Genomic DNA, 20,699 nt, shown 5'->3' on the forward strand with positions numbered 1-20,699 from the left:
CAACATTTTGAAGATTACATTCTGAACGTGGTGTATTTATGATTTATTGATTTAAATGGCATATGTATAGGTTCTGCGGAAGACAGCGCGAGATAAAGGGCGGAAAATTCAGACTGCTGCTGGAAAAAAGGGTATCTTGGATATAGGGACAGGCATGTATCGTTCTGTACCTAACGCCACGCACATACAAATAATTGTTCAATTAACGAAAGGGGTTCAGTGTAAACATGTAAACTGAACGAACATTATATACACGCTACAAGAGCGTTTAAAACACTACAGATAAGTTTGAGACACGTTAAGGGCACATTGCATACAAAAATACTCGTCGCCTTAAAACTTTCATTCAGGAGAAAAAGTCCGATACGGGTGAAACTTCATCAAACCTACAGAAGATATTACACCCTCTTCAACCATGCAGCATGGAACTAAACATGGAAGTATAGGAACTACTCCCATTAGTTTGATATGTACAAGATCTACAAAAAACATCCCGCCTGCCTCAAAGGTGCATAGGATCGCCCATGGTCCAGCACTAACGATACAAGTATCAGAGTTACAATGACGTGGTAGTAAGTATTCAAAGGCCACCGAGCGGCCTCCAACAATGAAAAAAACCCTATTTAGTCGGCTATTAAATGCCCCGACCATTAAGATTTAAAAACAAAAATCAAACAAAACTTAACAGCCTTATTGATAACAAAATGATTTACGAAAAAAAAAATTGACCGACATTAACTATGAACAACAACCACTGTACATGTACTACATGTTGCTGGCTTTAGAATGGGCATCGGCACCTAAACAATGTGTAGGCCATAAACTCAACCCTCCCAAATGAACCAAACCTAGGACAACACATCGCAAGAAAAAATGTAAAATATCAGTCGCAATTCGCGTCCCTAAAAATATGGGTACGGTGCACAAGAATTCACTTACTTAACTTAGTACCTTACATAAAAACAATAGCAATAGACACAGATCACTGAAATAAAAGTAGTCGCACTTACCGAAAGCTATTTCAAAGCTAGTGAAAATATAGACTAACCAGTGGACATAGACGGACTGGTAAACATGTAAACAGACGGGTGAATTTGACAGACTTATTGACATACATTCACATATAGACAGACCTGCAGTCGGGAATGTAGAAACGCTTAGGTACGCTTCACGCACATCCAATACACGCTTTAAACTCGCTGTGCACACGATACAAAAATGATTGACAGGTTGAATGCATAAAATTTACTAGCTTATTGGTAGCGTGCATGATTTTTTTATATACGTTATCACAGGGTGGGAACGGAACTGTACGGTTTTCTAATAATTTGGTCATTCGGGAGACTGTCAAGCGGTGCTCCGACATTTGCAAAATAACAATTTGCTTGATTGAAACTTTGACGAACTCTTATCTTACTATATAACGTTTCTGCTTCAAAATTTGATAGCTAAAACATTCTTTAAGTAAATATGAACCAATAAAATAATAAGAAAGATATATGCATCAAAACGTTTTCCTTAGAATGGTGGAGCTCCGTGTAAAACGATCAAAATTGTCACACAACAGCGATCAAAAAGGTCAAATAAACATCGAAAAATCAATGTTTGCTACCTGAATTTTCACATGTACCTTTTCTGATATATAGTCTTACCTGTCTCAAAGTTTCAAAGCCATTGTCCCAGTAGAAATCCAAATATATTCATTTTCTCCATGTCGGATATTTTTATTGACTGTACAATCGCTCGCAAGTTTACTGTTATATCACTCGGAGCCTTCCTGTACAATCGCTTGGAGCAATTCTGTTCATCGTTTGGCCAATTAGGCTACTCCGAAAAGAGGTTAACATACTTTACCACGGAGCTCCACCATTCTAAGGAAAACGTTTTGATGCATATATATCTTTCTTATTACTTTTATTGGTTCATATTTAAATAAATAATTTTTTAGCTATCAAATTTTGAAACAGAAACGTTATATAGTAAGATAAGAATTCGTCAAAGTTTCCATCAAGCAACTTGTTATTTTGCAAATGTCGGAGCACCGCTCGACAGTCTCCCGAATGACCAAATTATAAGAAAACCGTACAGTTCCGTTCCCAAACTGTGGTTATACGTTGATGTTTGAAGCCGGTTTCTAATTCTCATACACAACAAAAGTAATATAAAACAATACATCTTTTTAAACGATTATCTAATATATAATGCCAAACAAACATTTGGGTTTACGATTGCATTTCTTTTTTTTTTTAAAGAAAGCAACTTGTCATTAATATAATGTTGATAGTCCTAAATATAAAGCTTTATTACAACTGTCACATAAACTCAACATTAACAAATAAAACTAACCATTGATCAATGAACCATGCAAATGAGGTCAAGGTCAGAGGAACCATGTCAGGCAGACAAGTACAGCTAACAACTCTTCAATACATCAAATACTTGAGTTATTGCTTATAAAATAAGAAAAATAGACCAAAACACAAAAACTAAATACTTAGCAATGAACCATGAAAATAAGGTCAAGGTAAAAAAAAACTGCGCAACTGACATGTAGTTCAAAAAATATTTCCATACACCAGATATAGTTGACCTATGGCATATAGTATTAGATAAAAAGACCAAAACACAAAAACTTAACTATAACCACTGAACCATAAAAATAAGGTCATGGTTAGATGACACCTGTCAGTTGGACATGTACACCTTACAGTCCTTCTATACACCCAATATATTAGACCAATTGCTTATAGTATCTGAGATATGGACTTGACCACCAAAACTTAACCTTGTCCACTGATCCATGAAATGAGGTCGAGGTCAAGTGAAAACTATGTGACCGGCCTGAGGGTCGTGCAAGGTACGCACATACCAAATATAGTTATCCTATTACTCATAATAACTTTTTTAAAAGTAGTCACTGAACCTTGAAAATGAGGTCAAGGACATTGGACATGTGACTGACGGAAATTTCGTAACATGAGGCATATATATACAAAGTATGAAGCATCCAGGTATTCTACCTTCTTAAATATAAAGCTTTTAAGAAGTTAGCTCACGCCGCCGCTGGGTCACTTTCCCTATGTCGAGCTTTCTGCAACAAAAGTTGCAGGCTTGACAAAAATGAAGTTGTACAATGATTTCAAAAGAAATTCTGTCTGTTATTATAATGGACGGGTAATCAATCTAACCATACATTTATACCAATAGGTTTCACAATTTTTTTCTTTACTAATCTGTTATATAATAACTTATTTGACAAAAAAGTAATGACAATATTATTACGGCACCCATTATTACCACTTATTGACAAACATTGTCTTTTTACATTAACTATACTTCTCGCTGAATTCGTCGATCTAAGACGTATGGAATTGCGCTTTTTGGGGATGTCAACTCAGCTATCCAGTTGGATCTATTTTCATTTTTTTGCCAAATTATATCTTGTGAGATTTCCCAATTTTCATTTAAAATATTATTTATATATATATAACAAATTACTTGTTATCCAATTTTTGATATAGTATATTAGGTGTATGGAATGACTGTAAGGTGTATATGTCCAACTGGCAGGTGTCATCTGACCTTGACCTCATTTTCATGGTTCATTGGTTATGGTTTAGTTTGTGTTTTGGTCTGTTTTTCTTATACTGTATGCAATACTCATATTAAAGATACACTAGAATATGTATGAAGCATACATAAATTTTATTTGTAAACAAGACGATAATGTATATAAATATTAAAATAATGATGTAGATAATTGTATCATTGCAAAAGGCCTATGTGCATAAATGTAAACGTGACAAAATTTTGATATATTAATCAGTTATCAAAGATATTATCTAATAGCGAAATTAATAAATTGCTGAGTAAGCTAATTATTGATAGCATGATGATCAACGGTATCTTTTTTTATCAGTATGCGATCGGCAGGTGAACAGATGTACTTATAACTTCGCATCTTGTCTCATATTTTGACCCAAATTGCGTCATATATAATTTGTAACGACTGATTTTTCTTTGGGTTTTTCTGTGTGAAAGTGTTTTGTTTTGCAAAAAATGCATGGATCGAATTTCAAACGTGCTGCACACATCTCAACGGGTCACTGATGACGAACCATAACATTTGAAAAACCTTCCTGTCAGTTGGATTTTGAAGAACAACGAATAGAAAAACCATGAAAAGTAAGTTAAATTAAACATTTTTTCATAAATCATCATTTAGGTAGTCTTCGAATATTTTTGTTTGCAGGCATGAGAAAAGTGCTTAGAAGAGTAATACGTTAACTGCCACGTTGGCATCGCTCTGTAACACGTATAAACTGCCTTTTTAAATACAATTGTTAGTTTAAACATATTTTTTTTTAAAGTGGATTGGGAAACAAGTTATTGTAACTTATATTTATCCCTTTCCACTTTATACTATTGTAGAGCAAGGACACATTCAATACTATGAAGTAATATAAGGTGAATAATAAAAAAAGACATGCAAAAAAAAAAGTTTTAACACAGCAATAAAAAGAAAGGATGTGATGTGATAAAACAAATATATACACAGGGCAACTTAAATGTCTTTACAATGATTACGAACATTTATAGTTCAAATATGTTACATTATTCAATATTATAACAGAATATCAAAGTTGAAGCTGCTTTTTTGTCAACATGAAAATTTAGACCTAATAATAAGGAGTTTTGTGACGTTTTCAGTTTTGTCGAGCCTGTCGCAGAAAGATTGACATAGGCCGGGGATAGTTTTTATGTTAGAATGTGGAAGACCTTGATTGTTCTTGATAGTTTTGTATATTGATGCCTTGTATTACGAAGTATTTGTGTCTGTCACATGTTCATTGTCCCTGGATTCATGTTCATGGTTCAGTGACTATTTGAAAAAAAGTTTGTTTGTAATGTTAATTTCACTCTTATTATGAGTATAACTATATTTTGTATGTGCGTACCTTGCAAGGTCTTCATGCCAGTCAGACAGTTTACACTTGACCTCGACCTTATTTCATGGATCAGCCTGAACAAGGTTTCAGTTTTGGTGGTCAAGTCCATATCTCAGATACATTAACCAATATGTCTGGTATCTTTGGTGTATGGAATGATTGTAAGGTGTACATGTCCAACTTGCAGGTGTCATCTGACCTTGACCTAATTTTCATGGTTCAGTGGTAATAGTTCAGATTTTGTGATTTGGTCTGTTTTATTATACTGTATGAAATCGGCTCGAGGCAAAATGTTTATATGTTTGATGTATGGAAGGATTGTAAGGTGTTACAGTACATGTCCACTTAGCAGATGTCATCTGGCCGTGACCCCCTTTTTATGTGCTTAGTGGTCAAAGTTGAGATTTTGAGTTTTGGTCTTTTTTTTCTAAAGCTATATACAAAATACTAACTATATTTGCTGTACATAAATATTCATGATGTACATGTCAGTCTCGCTGATTTTATTTGACCTTGACCTCATTTTCACGGTTCATTGCTCAGTGTTAAATTTTTATGTTCTGGTTTGTTTTTATTAAACTATAAGCAATAGGTCAACTATATTTGTTGTATTGTTATATTGTGAGCTGTACATGTCTGCCTGGCATAGTTCATCTGACCTTGACGTCATTTTATGTTTCATTGGTCAATGTTTAGTTTTCTTGGTTCAGTCTGTTTCTTAGAAACTGTAAGCAATAGGCCAACTGTATTAAGTTTATTGAATGATTGTAAGATGTACATGTATTTCTTGTTTGGTTTATATGACCTAGACCTCATTTTCTTGGATCATTGTAAAAGAGGGGCGAAACTTTAGCCGCGAAAGATACCAGAGGGACTGTCAAACTCAAAAGTAGAAAATAAACTGACAACGCCATGGCTAAAAATGAAAACGACAAACAGACAAATAATAGTACACATAACACAACACAGAAAACTAAAGATTAATCAACACGAACCCCACCAAAAACTGGGGTTGATCGCAGGTGCTCCAGGAGGGTAAGCAGATCCTGCTCCACATGTGGCACTCGTCGTGATGCTCATGTTATTACAAACTCGGTAAATAGTCTTATTCGGTAGGTCACATCATGGAAGGGAAGTCGGATTGTAGTAACGACGTAAGGTACATAACATCCGATACCATCCGTGAAACGATTATTCCATTACGGTCAACCAACTTGTGATGGCGTCCGTAAAATTTATGAAGGGGTGGTTTCAATTCACCATTTGGAACTCTTGGTTTAATAGCTTCCTTGTGAGCAGCATCCCTCTATCGAGAAAATCATGATAGGAAATACAAGCACGGGAATATCGTATCAATTGGGAGATATTTATCCCGTATGCAGCCCACCAGGTGCTGCTGGAATGTTGCTACTTAGAAATGGAAAGTTCATAATTGTGAAGTTGAAATCGTCTCTTTTGTCGTAAAGTTTTGTTTTCAACCGACCCTCATTGTCAATTAAAGATGTAAGTCAAGATTTGAGGCCGACTTAACTGTATGTGTTTTATCCTATGATAGTTGTAGTAAAGCTTTATATTTAGGACTATCAACAAAATATTAATGGTAAGTAAAGAAGGCGAGACATTTCAGCGTATGCACTCTTGTTATTCTATATTTCATATTAGTGATAAACAATAAGAATGTCTATATTAATCCGTGGTTGAATGACAGATTCTTTACATTGTATTGGTTTGAGAAAATGTATTTTCTTTCTTTGTTTTCAGATGATTAAGTTGAGATAGAGGTTTCAAAAATGTTCGGAAATACAACAGAAAACTTCGCTTTAAACGCGACAACCGATATATACAATGATTTGTTTAGTGGGACAACAAATACGTCTCAACATGACATGTTTAATGGGACAACAAATGCGTCTTACCAGGACAGTATTAATAAAACAACAACTACGTCTTACTCAGCAAATATTTCAACAACTACCGAATATGGGTACCTAGCGACCACTGAACAACCAGACTCGCACAACGATCTGATTTGGATATTGCCAGCTGTCCTTGGAATTGTTTGTTTTCTATTTGGTGTCGCATGTGTTCTGTTCTACACTATAAAATATTGTGAAATTTGCATATTGCGATTCCTATACAAGTATTGTGGCTGTTGTGGTCCGCCTTCTGAAAAAGGACAAAAAACTAGACAAAGTTATACTGAGCTTCAAGAAAGAGAAGACATAGGAGATGAAATAGATGCAATGTATATGAAAGGTAAACAATTTTAAATCACTTCCGATCATTAAAAGAATTTAACAAAGATATTTTAAATGCCAATCTAATTGAAATATTGAATCAGAGTTCAATATTTTAATTAGATTGTTTTAAATGCTAACTGTGCAACTAGAATTGCCTGACAGTATTATTTTATCAGTGGTGTCGGATCTCAAAAAGAGCAATATTTTTTTTAGTTGCTTCATAATTCATCTTTTTTTTATAATTTGGCACAAGTAGACTGTTTTGATATTCAAACCCTCGTAGGCAAGCAATTGCATGATTGGTTACAACAAACAGTGGCAAATTTTTTCATGCATATTTTGGACGAATGAATACAATAAATTAATAGTTCTGCGAGATATGTCGACCAACTGACTTATAACTATCCATCCTAAAATGTAACTGGTAGATCTACAAATAAAAATCACGAAGAAACCAAAAACAAAAATCGAACGGCACATTTTAGCACTAGGGTTTATTGCAGAACGCGCTTTTCTATACACTAATACATCAATCAATTGAATTCCAATGTATAACTTTTATAAAATCTGTATTTATTTATTTTTTGTTCTTTTTGTTTCTTTTTTGTTTATTCATTTGAAACGCGAATTAAAATGTTTGCTGTTGTCAGTTTTAGCCTAATGCAGTTATGGGTGAGCTAAATGGATTATGAATTCAAAAGACATATTAATTTTATTTCACTAAGTTTATACTAGTATATAATTTTTTTTCAGATGTCATCGAATCTGCAGGCTCTTTCGGAACAATCGACAGATTGGATGATGATGAATTATTTTCACGAGAAAAGGAGAAATCATAAAAAGACTCTGTATTATTGAAGGTTTTCACATACATGGCCAATGATAATCAAAGCAATCTCATGTTTACCAATAAATAGTTTCATTTTCAATCGTGATTTTGTCGTTGTATCTGTTAATGGGATACTTCATTTGTTTCTTTCTGACTATGTAAAAAGTATTCGGACCTAAGAATCCATGCATAGATTATTTTCAGTCTCAGACATACCATAGTTTAGCTCTATGCTTTTTTCATATATAGCCTACAACGATAATAGTAGGACGCGAGATACAACTAGGTATGCTATCAAAAATTAGCTTTGTCCTTTAAGCAGTGAATGATTTATCTAAAGTAATCTTTTGGGGGTAAATTTCAGCAGTATATTTTTAGAATTATTGACTATCTCGCGAAAAAAATACATTATTAAGTACTGTTGAATTTAATGGAATTTAGATAGGTCTTTCCTGAGTTTGACCATAAACTGCCATTCCTTACTATACGGAAACAATCTGGTATTAAAGGAACACAATTGTTGCCCATTAGTATTCGTACAACCGATAAACTGTTTTAGACCCGCATGGTTGTATGCTCTTGCCTATGAATGACTGCCAAACAGTCCAATGTATTTTCCTCTGACATTTCTAGTATTGCTGATATCGTTTCAACGCTATGGGTACGTCTGATGGATTTAATATTAAATTATGCCTGCGAATACAGGCCCGGGTACACTGCAGTTTCCTTGTTTATTTAGGAAGGTACAGTTCTTGCTATAAACGATATTGTTAAAAAAAAATGTGGCGTGAATATATATATTCTCAACATGATGCATACATTGTAATGCTGCAGCGATTAATGGACACAGCTATCATATCGGGATCAGTTATGACTGTTAAATTCAACCATTTTGTTTTGTTAGATTTCTGGTGTGGTCGTAAATTCCATATCATTTTTTTGAATTTTGTTTTTTCAAGCTGTATTTTTTGTTTGTTTACTGTTTTAGTGTTTGTATTGTTGTTTGTTTGTTTAAACAAAGTTTCCATTCAGAAGACAGTGGAACAAATGACTGATGATATTTCATGCAGAAAATGCAGCATTATATGCAATTGCATCCGCATAAAAAATCAAACATGCAACAAATTACATTACAACACAGAACGAAACTGTTCCAAATACCTAGGTGTCGTAGCCAAAACAAAAAATCCAACGGATTCGTTAGACAAAACCTAAGGGAATGCAGTAAAAATGTAAGAAATGTAGCTTATATATCCCTGGTAAAAGTTTGACCAACTTTGAAAGTTGCAAATGCAGTATTTGATCTTTGTACCTTAAGACAACTCTCAACAAGAGACTAAATGACACATAAAATTACAACTATAGGTCACCATACGGCCTTCAACAATGAGCAAAAGCCCATACAACATGTTCATATATCTATGTAGATTGTAAGCCACTGTTTCTTTTTTTAAGAAATATTTTGCTTTTCTTAAAGTGTTTTTTGGTTTTAGAGCTTAACTTTCTCGTGTCCATCCTATCGTGTACTGACAGTTAATCAAATATTTGTAATTTGGTAACTAGAACTTAATCAATAGGAAACAATTTCAGTTGTTCTAGTTATAACTTAAAGCAAGTCCGTTCCTCTTCAACTTATTAGTTTACTATGTCACTATTGTTCTTCTGTCCCTTTTTCCAATGGCATTATTTTCACAAAAAGGTGACATCTTAATAAATTCCAGGCAAATAATGAAGGTATATAAAACATACGTTTGATACGGTGCTTTTTGTTTGCAATTTGCTTTTTATCCACTTTTGCTTTTTGTCCAATAGTTTAGCTTTTCTGTCCGACACCTTCGATTTTAGTCCGTAACTTTTTGTCCTTTTTGTTAAATATGTAGACACTATTGGTTAGTTGTCTCTTTGGCAGTCATACCAGATATCCTTTTTTATAATGTATGGCAATCACATTATCTTCTTACTCATACTGACATATACATTTACTTTTGTATTGTAGTAGATTTAGATTTTCATAACAGGAGTTCCACAAAATAAAAACCAACACTGCATCAGATTATCTTCTTTTATTATAAAAAAAATCTAAATAATTAAACCTCTCAAAATAATATACCTTTACATTACAAAACTAAGTACTGTACTTTAATACACGTATAAATATACAATATATAAAAAAGCATAAAAATACATTAAAGCCAACATTTTCTGATTGTCAAACAAATAAGTTAATATACAAATAAATAGTATACTTTTATGTACAAATTCGACCAGTCTCTACTTATGTTCATACAACATGTACAACTCGAATTGTCTCTGTGTTATTTCGCGCAGAGTCGTAATCGCACTGATGTGCAATGTAAATCACAGTTAGGTCTTCAATGCCCTATATATCTGTCATGAACGGAAAGACTCTGGTATTTCAGAAATCACTTAAATAACATAATAAGTCACTGAGATTAAGTCGTGATTGTAAAATGTTCTTTTTCTAAAATGTAACTTATTCCTTGATCTACATCTTCAACATAGCGCGTTGGTGTGGCTAGTTCCGGCTCGTGAGCAATATCTCTATGTCCATGATATACCTTATCTTCCGGTAGTGTAGTTTCCGATTCCTTCTCGGGATTGTAAACTCCCGTGCCAACTAAAAGGCTTTCCATAGATGTTACTGTTTGTTCATATAAAGCGGCATCACACGGGATTGATCGTGATCGTGGTAAGGTTCGGTTAATTGAATTATTTCTATTCCCATTACGTCTGTTTATCCACGAGTCTTTTAGAAATCTCTCGTAAAGATTGCAACCAACAATATCTACATTCGGATTATCTCTGAAAAGGAAAATTCTGAACATGTGAAATCGTAACACTATATGCCATATCTTAGACCTCTTACAATTTCACTTTATTCTTACTTATTCTGTATAGCAGTCGTCAATTCAGTTTAAGATTTGTTGATTGCGATTTAACGCTACGGTTTAAAACTATCAGTTTGTGACGTGTAAAGCACCAAGTCCTTTATTGGTAGATAGTTATACCGATAAGATATTTACCCAAAAAAAATAAACAATGAAGTTATTTTTCATACTGCACAACTCTAAAGTTAAACAAAAAGAGACAAGTAATCACCAGAAAGCGAGCTTTAAACACACTTACCCTACAAAGTAAAGTTTCTTGATGTGTCTTTTGATTCCCATTTTCTTTGCCAGTTCGGCAACTGTGTGTTCAGCGAACCTGTATGTGATTTCACATGGCTTTCCTATCAATGCTTCATATTCCAGAGGTTTCCCTGTTATTTTCTAGAAACAAAATTAAGAAAGAATATTATAACCAACATATGTTTTACGGTTGACCACGCTGCTATGAAAATTATTCTATTCAAAATAAAATCTTATTTTAATAAAAAAAAAAGTTTTTTCATTTGCATTCTAAAACCATTGAATATGTCGTTTAAAATACTCCTTGGTTAATTTGTTGAGAACTTAACGAACAAACTTAATATAATCTACGGAAATTTTAAAAAAACATTGTTTGCATACCTTATATAGTGCCTCTAGACACACCAGAAACGCACCATGTCCAAATCTTGGCATGCATGCTTCAGCCATGAAAACTAAGTCCATGTTACAAGCAATGATTGGTAATTGTTTAACTTGAGACAAAGATTCTGGTGCTTTTGTAGGTTTTCCTTCTGTCATGAGCAGATCTATTAAAAGTTGCAGACTGGATTCCCATCTCTTTGGCTCTCCAATCAGCAGTATTGCTAAAATATAAACATCAGTTCATTAACCTTTGATTTACAGATTTATACATTTTCGGAAATTGGCGGTAAACGAATTAAGGCAAATCGCTATTAAAACAATCAAATTCATTTATTGGTCGTTAATAGGAGACTTATTATTAAACATTCAACTTTCACTGGTACTTTTAAACGCCGTGTATTTATGGTATTTTGTTCCATTTACTGGTTAATAGGGAACTAATAGTTGTAAACGGGAATTGCTTATCAAATCACACGAATGGTAATTTACTTGATTTAAGTATAAAGTACTCACCTTCCACAGGTTTGAAGTTCAGATTGTCTGAGAAATTACCAACACTCTGAAAAAACAACAATAAAGACCAATGTTAAAATGAATATTTTCTTGTGCGATGATAACTGTGATGGCATTTGTCATGTTTGTTCATTAAAAGTTAAAATATTCATACTATTTTTTATTTAAATTCTGATTTCCACTGAACCTTTTATCCAAAATCTAGTGCTAATGAAAAAGATGTGCAACTTAAGTGCATCGTACATGTGTCGTACTGCAGAGACAATAAAATTAGCGTGCCTATATTTATTGCATTAAATTAGAGTAGCATTATAATTACGCGTATATGTGTATAGTGTCAAAGATATTAAGACAGCTTACCACTCTTCTTCTATTCTCGTGATCCACCATATCTAAGAATGGGTAGGCCCGTCGTACATCTTCTACTGTACAAGTGTTGACAAAGCCAATTCTGATTTCTAAGTTAAGGAAACGTTAAAACTAGTAATATACTCGATACTACATTTTCGTGTAGTGTGTTTTATTTAAAATAAAGTGGAGAATAGTTTTTTTTTTATCCTGTTATATCTTCAATTTGTTTTGTCCCGTAGTTTTCACATACTTAGTATATAATTCGTTTTGTAATATAATCTGTTTTTACACCAACAAACACATGGCTTAGTTACTAAAACAATAAAAGGATACTCTTCAGCAATCTCTTTTCTGTGTTCCTGTCCAATGACCAACACATGCTTATTGTGGAAGCTTGTTAGAAGTTTTGCAGGAGTTGGAGCATGGATACATGCCTCTGGAGATACCTATGAAAAGTTATGAAAAAATTAAAACTTCGCCAAATGTTTACAAACATGCCATAGCACTACATGTAGCTACTATATATATATATATTTTCAATTTAGACTCGTTTATATATATATATATATGCATATGGAACATAGTGATTGCGGTGCTCCGTTGTGGCAAAACTGTTAAAATAATATCTGTCGCAGAAACCAAACCTTTGTTTTTTTCTCCTATTTCAAAAGTTAAATTTAAAACGATTCTGATAATTATATGCATGAGTGAGAATTATATAACGTAAACAATTAATTGTTACCATCACAATACTTCGATTTTTGCTATTTTTTCTCGAAAATTCAATAAACATTTTTAAAAACATAAAAAAGCCAGGGGGTAAGATATTTACCGGTGTATCGAACCATCGTTCCAACATTGCTGCCTTGTCCCTGCTTCTGCTACAGCTGTTGGTTACAAAGGCTACAGGAACCTTCATGTTGCCTTCGCTGTCTTTCAACTTATTGATGGCACGAATGGCTGGGTCTAAAGGATTAAGGCCTCTAGCTAACACCCCATCAACGTCAAATAGTATCCCAAAATCGGGCTGTAGTAAAAATAAAACGAAATTACCACATGAATTCAGATTTGTAAACAGTGCCTTTAATTTAAAACTGAAATCAGGTTAAAATCTTTAATACATACAAAATAATTTTATTTCCAGAGAAAAATAATAATACAATAAACCCATACAATGGTTTAAGAAATATGTAGAATTTGCTATTAAAGAATAGAAAAAAATGTATTAAACTGCCTAGGAGAGATGAAAAAAAAGAGAAAAGAGAAACAACTTACTTCTTGAGCCTGCTCAATTGTTTCATCATCACTACTGTCTCCATAATCAGATCCTGTATCTACAATAGCAATATACAGAATTTGTTATTATTTTTGTCACAATATTTAATATCACAGAAGTATAGTATATTCTCAGTCTGATGATATTATTAATAACTGTAATAAAAGGTTTAACCGTTTCCTCGTGTTAGATAGAGTGAAGTATGAATAATATTTACCACTATAATACATTTCCTCGCTATCAGCTCTAAATCGTACAATTCTCATCGTGTTTGTTTAGTTTGCAAAGTTTTAATGTTTATTCCTTAAATCTAGACAATGTTTTGAAAATACAATCCAAGTTCTCCCTATTTATATCCAGTTTAAACCCTTGACCTGATATTGTTGTTTTGGTGATATCTGATTGGCTGAGTTAGGTTCAAGAGTAGGTCACAAAACCATGTGCATTTGTTTACGTAAACATCTGTTCGTTCTGCGAAAAATAAAAACTGGTCAAAACAAGTGTCATTTGCGTTCTTATGCAAATTAGTAATATCAATTAATTGTCACAAGGTACAGACGAGTTCAACAACACTTTTTACTGTACTGGAACATTCGTCACGCATGCACGTGTATTAAATGCGTGCATATGTCAGTCAATACCCCCCTTTCGATCATTTGTGTAAACGCACTTATGTGCAGTGACAGCTAGGCATTGTAACATGTATTGTTCGGAAGATGCAAGCTGCAGGACATATTTTTTCCCCCAAAACATTCGATTTTTTTCGGATTTCGATGCGAATCACTCAGATTGCGCTTCTCAATCCGGTTGAAGACATCTGTGGTCGATTATCAGTACACTTTTTATTTGACATCTAATTTGGGATGATTGTTGTACTCTTCTTTATGGAACTGCAAAATATTTTGTAACCTTACTAATACTGCGCTATTAAGGAATAAAGAATATAGCTAACATAACAAAAATTAAATCGAAAAACGTTGGAACCATTGTCATGAAATCATCAAACACACAGAACCAGCATATGATACGAGCTTTAACCGTCACTTTACGTCCGTCCACCGTCCGTTACCTTTTCACATTTTATCTGATCATTATAGCTTGAAATACTGAGCCAATGATGACCTTACTTAAGAAAGAATTTTTGTTCAAATAAATGAAACTTGGATGACATAAACAAATCGTGAATTAAGATTTAACAATTTTTTAATCAGCATTTCCGAAAATTCATAAAATTAATTCCGTGTTATAATTTTGTTGAAGTTTAAGTAATTGGAAAAAGAAAAAAAAGAAAGAGGGGTTTCAAATCCCGGGACCCTGGCGAGACCCTCGCTATTATGAATTGACTGGATACGTGTTAAATTAAGGGCTCATTAGAACATTTTATCTTTCATTTTCTTTTCAAGAAAAAAAGACTAACTAATTCAGGTACTCTATTATTATTCTGTGTTATTTTTAAATCTAACTATGCCGGAATCTTGAGATTTCTTTCTAGGTCGCACATGCATTAAAACGTGGATTGATTTAATCTCGTGATCTTGTTTCCCCAGTAACCTGCTTTTGTAACCGAGTTTACTGGACATGCACAATCGGCGTGTTCAATGAATGAAAGAAAATCCTTACTATGCTGTTTGTATATTGATCGCAATATTGCTAACCTTTCATTCAACTATTCAGTTTGTTTACAAACAAACCCACGTGGTTCTTTAGTATAATATCACCATGTGATTCTGAGTCATTTTTCGTAAAATCATCAATACATGTACATGTGTATATCATTCTTTAAATAATATTCCAAATTCAGATTTTTTGCATACTGTTTTCTGCATTAATATATAGTATCTCGCATTTTTTTTTTTTTATTGTCTCATTGTTTTCGAATATGCGTATAATGGAAAACACCTAAGGATATAAAAAAAAGTTTAATTTGACCGTCTCACGAGTGACGTCATGTTGACTTGTTTTCGTGTAACCGAAGGTTTCCTTGGTCTGAAATGAGAACAGTGATAGTAGCGTACTAAGACCGGACAATGAGTCCTACTTTCTGACTGATAAATTATTTCTTCAGTAGGTGTTTTACATAAATATACCTGTATATACCACCTATCCATATATATGACTGTCAGATAAAATAAGATTCTACTCGGGGGGGGGGGGGACTTTTGTATTAAAGGTCAGCTGATAGCTAGTATGTCTAGTATATTAAAAATATTTATTGCAAACATATGAATGGCATTGTCACAGTTTACGGAATGCTGAACCAATGTATGACCGTAAAACAAATAGTAATCGATTAATCAATGTGTGGATATATTGAAAAAGCAAGACCTATCTTTATTCTCGACCTCTAGACCTGTGCCATTTGTTTGTATTGTCAGTTTATGGAAGACCATGCATTTGTATGCATTTGTATGCGTTTTTTACAATTTTTGTTTGTGTTCACGTTTGGGTTGTTGTCTAATTCACCCCACACAACTGCCCATAACAGGAAGCCCTTTCATAATAATCCTACGTGAAATAATGAAAAAGAAGACAAATATATAAATCTAGACATGGGCTGCAAAATAAAATCGGTCGTTTACATTGAATGTTTACATTACAGGGCATTAACCCCAGAAAATCAGCTGTACTATGTAAAACATAATAATATCCGTTTAACCGATATATGTTTCCTATATAACATATGTTTTGTTTTGTGGATTTAAACATCTATTTAAACGATTTCAAGGCGTGTTTGGACTATTTATTTCAAAATTATATAGTAACATAAAGTAAATAAATCCTAGGTTTATTGTACGCATTGGGTGCAGTCGTACTTAAATTTACATGTACGGGAAAACTGCACTGCTATATATACTTATATATGAATAGGATTATCTTTAAAGTGCCAAAAATCTATAGGTCGCGTTGTCAAAGACGATGCTAAATTTAACACCAACAAATGCTTTTCTATAGAACCAAAATCATTAAGCGATATGAGGGCATTGGCACTGACGGGAATTATTGATTGGAACCGATAGAAAAACACCAATATTTTGATTGTGGAGACAGAAATTCAAACGGGCATACGACAACCACCGCTCAATCATTCAAATAAATTTCTCTGATTTCGTTAAAATGAGCATGCGAGTTTTACGTCTAATGATTTTTATCTGATTCCCGCTACACATGCAAGGGGCGATCATTTGATATTCGGGGAGGGCCCAGTGGGATTTTTGAGGGTTTATGTAATAATCTTTGTGAAGCTCAACCGCTCGAAAATTTCATGATTGTGACTTATTTATATACACAAGCAACACAACTGTTTCCTTCATTTCGCGTTGCAGAATATTAATTTGATTTCTGTCGTATGCAGTCGTATGCAATGTTATGTATTCTCAGCTCATACAAGGCTATAATATTCATTTTTGAAAATCCAAACTCCCCCGAAAAATGATATGGTCGTTCCCTTACACTGGCTACTGCGCGAATGAATCCTTTGGGATCTGATAGTCCAAAAGCAGCGGAACCGAAACCAATTGTAGACAAAAAAAAAAGTCATATGAAACGAGTGACTGGTATAAAATCATGTTTATCAAATTATTAAACCAAGGCATGAATATATCATAAACTTAGTCCTCGTCCTGAATATGCATGAAATATTTGCCACTGGACGTTAAGCAACCAACAATCAATAGTCTTCCGTGTACGATTTTATCATTCCTTAAGCAAACATATCGTACAATCGTCAATTTTTTGGTCTCCGCTGTCTGTAATGATGTGAAAATATGGCAGCAAATTAATTTCCGTATTTTGAAACCGCAGAACGATTGTAACTGTAACCTTATAGTAAACAACCAGCAAAGAAGCATTGATATTGAGCACGTGTACAACTTGTACAATCAAATAATATTTTATTTCAAAGACAGATTCTTGCGTTTTGCGATCATCGGATTTTTACGAGGAGGGTCACGTTTAGGTCACTTGCATACGGAAAACATCCAGGCGAAATTCTTCCTGGAAGCAAGCAATTAAAAAAAGCAACCTTCTTCTAAATGTGGACAAATAGAAGATTTCTTTTTTAATTGCGGTTTCAAATGACTTTAAGAGCATTGAAACTAAAGAGTTTTGAATAAAGTAATCATAACAGCAGATCGTTTAAGTTCAACTTAGGTTGCTTCCCTATCTGGTACTTGGTATAGGGTTTATTCAGTGCTTAATGTCCTACGGTGACCAGAGACGGTGACCTATAGGTGCTAAATTCTACGTCATTAAGTATATAGTGGAGAGTTGTCACATTGGAAATCATACCACTGACTACTTCTAATATTTGTATTTTCGCTTACGTTAATAATTTTAAAGTAGTTGTCTTTTAGTTTATTATTTGCTACACTAAGTCCTCTGTTTCCAAATGCTTTTGAACATGGATTGATCACGAAGGTATTTCATGAAGGTTCCCCAGCAACACGCGTCGAGCGCATTGTAAATGCATGGTATAACACCTTTGTCTTAAACACAATATAGGCCTTGTAGCTATTAAAATGGAAATACAATATATATAAGATAAAACGATTAACATTTTCCTTCGTACTTTAGTTAATTTAAGTAAATTTACACATACCTTCTATAATTTTTACTGTAACACGTTCCATTTTTGCTTAATGTATTCTTCAAACTATTGTTCAAAATTTGTTTCTCTGATTTTAAGATATGAGACCAGATTTAAGCATCAATTGAAACCGTTGCAATTGCTATTGACTCTTTATAGAGGGTTTGAGAAAATTTGTGCCTATAAATAAATCTGCTTATTACGATAATGGTATTCCTGATCTGTCCATATGATGGTCACGCCGTTCGTGAATGCATCTTTAATGGATCAAGGGTGGAGAGATACGAACGGAACAACTATTTATATACTCTAAGGTTGTGATAACCAATTTAAATAATTTCAAAATTTAAAATATATCAAAATTACAGGTATGAAATTAGAAATTGAAATAGGATATAGGACAGTTCGGGACATTCCAGGGTGTGAAATATTAATATTAAAGATAATAGAGATATAATTAGAAATAACTTCAGAAATGTTGACCCTCAGTGTTGACCTATTGATCACGAGTATATATATATTGATGAAAAGTTCATCAATATTATGTTGCAACTGAAACAATCTAGTGAGAGCACATAATAATAATACCAAAATATGCATCGTTTATGTACTTAAAAAAGGAGACTTAATGTAAAGAAAACCAAACTCAACAGTATGTATCGTACCAGTTTCTCTCTCTACACCAAAGCTTTAAAATTGACTGTGATGTTAAACATATAACACCATGAACTAATACGTGTTCTACTTGACCAGTGCAGATGTCCTCCTCAAGCAACTCAATTATATAGTATATAGAGATGGGTTTACTGTAGGGGGTTGGGCAGGGTCGGTCACACACTTACAGTACTGAAGTAATTATATTTTACTGTTACACTTTAAGGTCGTTTTTTAAAGTTGGCGCCTCCACCCCACCACATTTTGAATGTGCCTGTCCCAAGTCAAGAACCTGTAATTCAGTGGTTGTCGTTTGTTGCTGTGTTACATGTATTTGTTTTTCCGTTAATTATTTCAAACATAAGTTAGACCGTTACTTTTCTCGTTTGAATTGTTTTACTTTCTTCATTTCGGGGGTCAGTGCGGTATGGCCTTGGTTCATTGTTGTGAATTTCTGTGTCATTTTGGTCTCTTGAAGAATTGTCTCATTGGCAATCATACGTACCACATCTTTTTTATATATAGTTGGAACTCGTTAATATGCTTAACTTAATTTTACTCAAGTATGAATACAAGTAGGGAAAGTTGTTTTTAAGATTGTTACACAAAAAAGCTCAATATATATAATATATGATGGGTACTATTGTAATAAATAATTTATCGAAATGACAACATGTGTAAAAACGAACTACTAAATATAACACGAATCATAATTCACAAAAACCCTTCAATCTATATTTAATTCTTATTTCGTTTGATTTTACAATAAACCATATATATTTAACAAGGAACCAATAAACGCATGTGCAGATAATAAAAAAAGGAAAAAAGCATGATAAATGCACATGTTACATAAAGACAGAAAATGAATCATACTCATTCTTTCTTTGTTAGGTAATGAATACAGTCTCTGATCACGATGTAGACATGCAGAGAATGTTTTAGTTTCATTATATTTCCAAGTATTGAAAATGAGAAAGTTTTGTTTGATGTTATTAGAGGATATTTTCTAGTTAACTAGTAAAACAATCATCGTTTATCATGTGCTTATAATTTTAGTTAATTTAAGATACTTTAATACAAACAAAAGTTGAAAAGTTCAATGATGACTTGCATGATCGCAAATATCATGTACAGAAGATAATATCTCAACCAATATAAGATTAAATATTCTGTACAACATAATGAATAGAATGAATGTTATTAGAACATTAGAACATAAGAGAACAAGTAGGGAAAAGGGGGGGTGACCGTGTATGATAGCAAGCTGCATGATACATCATCATTTCAACAATTTATAGTACTTTTTTTAATGAAGATTTTGATTTAAATAAACTGACGGAATATGGTTTGGAAACTCGAATCTTAAAACGTTACATATCAACTGGTGTAATGCCAAGAACTTACGGTGTTTATCCAGCAATTAGCCAACTATCGTACAAATACCATTAAAATGTTGCTTTATTTGTACTTGTACAAAGCAAGTCTCCTGTTATCCCGTTTCTATGCTGAACAACTGGTAATGTGGATATTTCTTGTTTTACTTGTTCTAATTTTACCGCTAGGCTAGCTAAACAGAGGCCAAGGAGAGCTTTTAAAAGTATTGACAAGTGTTGAAAGATAAATATTTTTGAACTTATTAAAATAATCATAGGTACAAATTCTTCAACCTATTTACAGTTACCAATACACATATACGTAATAAACTCGTCAAAAACACCATGTTTATAATTGTGTAAGCTAGACTTGCTTTTCCACATTTGAAATTT

At 33.3% G+C, this 20,699-nt stretch overlaps 2 protein-coding genes across 2 annotated transcripts; one reads left to right on the plus strand and one right to left on the minus strand.

The window, feature by feature from the left end:
• The first annotated feature begins 3,937 nt into the window (after window positions 1–3,937).
• LOC134707794 (uncharacterized) lies at window positions 3,938–8,118 on the plus strand. Its single transcript, XM_063567840.1, has 3 exons — window positions 3,938–4,185; window positions 6,711–7,205; window positions 7,943–8,118. Exons 2-3 carry the CDS (start codon window positions 6,740–6,742, stop codon window positions 8,026–8,028), a joined length of 552 nt encoding a protein of 183 aa, XP_063423910.1. The 5' UTR covers window positions 3,938–4,185; window positions 6,711–6,739; the 3' UTR covers window positions 8,029–8,118.
• Window positions 8,119–10,066: 1,948 nt separating this feature from the next.
• On the minus strand, window positions 10,067–14,056 carry LOC134724165 (haloacid dehalogenase-like hydrolase domain-containing 5). The gene is made up of 9 exons (XM_063587439.1): window positions 13,909–14,056; window positions 13,691–13,749; window positions 13,248–13,442; window positions 12,749–12,861; window positions 12,425–12,515; window positions 12,065–12,110; window positions 11,549–11,772; window positions 11,166–11,308; window positions 10,067–10,841 (listed from the first exon to the last, which is right to left on the minus strand). Exons 1-9 carry the CDS (start codon window positions 13,955–13,957, stop codon window positions 10,472–10,474), a joined length of 1,290 nt encoding a protein of 429 aa, XP_063443509.1. The 5' UTR covers window positions 13,958–14,056; the 3' UTR covers window positions 10,067–10,471.
• Window positions 14,057–20,699: the final 6,643 nt, after the last annotated feature.

This window comes from Mytilus trossulus, chromosome 1 (genome assembly GCF_036588685.1).
Source record: "Mytilus trossulus isolate FHL-02 chromosome 1, PNRI_Mtr1.1.1.hap1, whole genome shotgun sequence".
NCBI classification, from domain to species: domain Eukaryota; kingdom Metazoa; phylum Mollusca; class Bivalvia; order Mytilida; family Mytilidae; genus Mytilus; species Mytilus trossulus.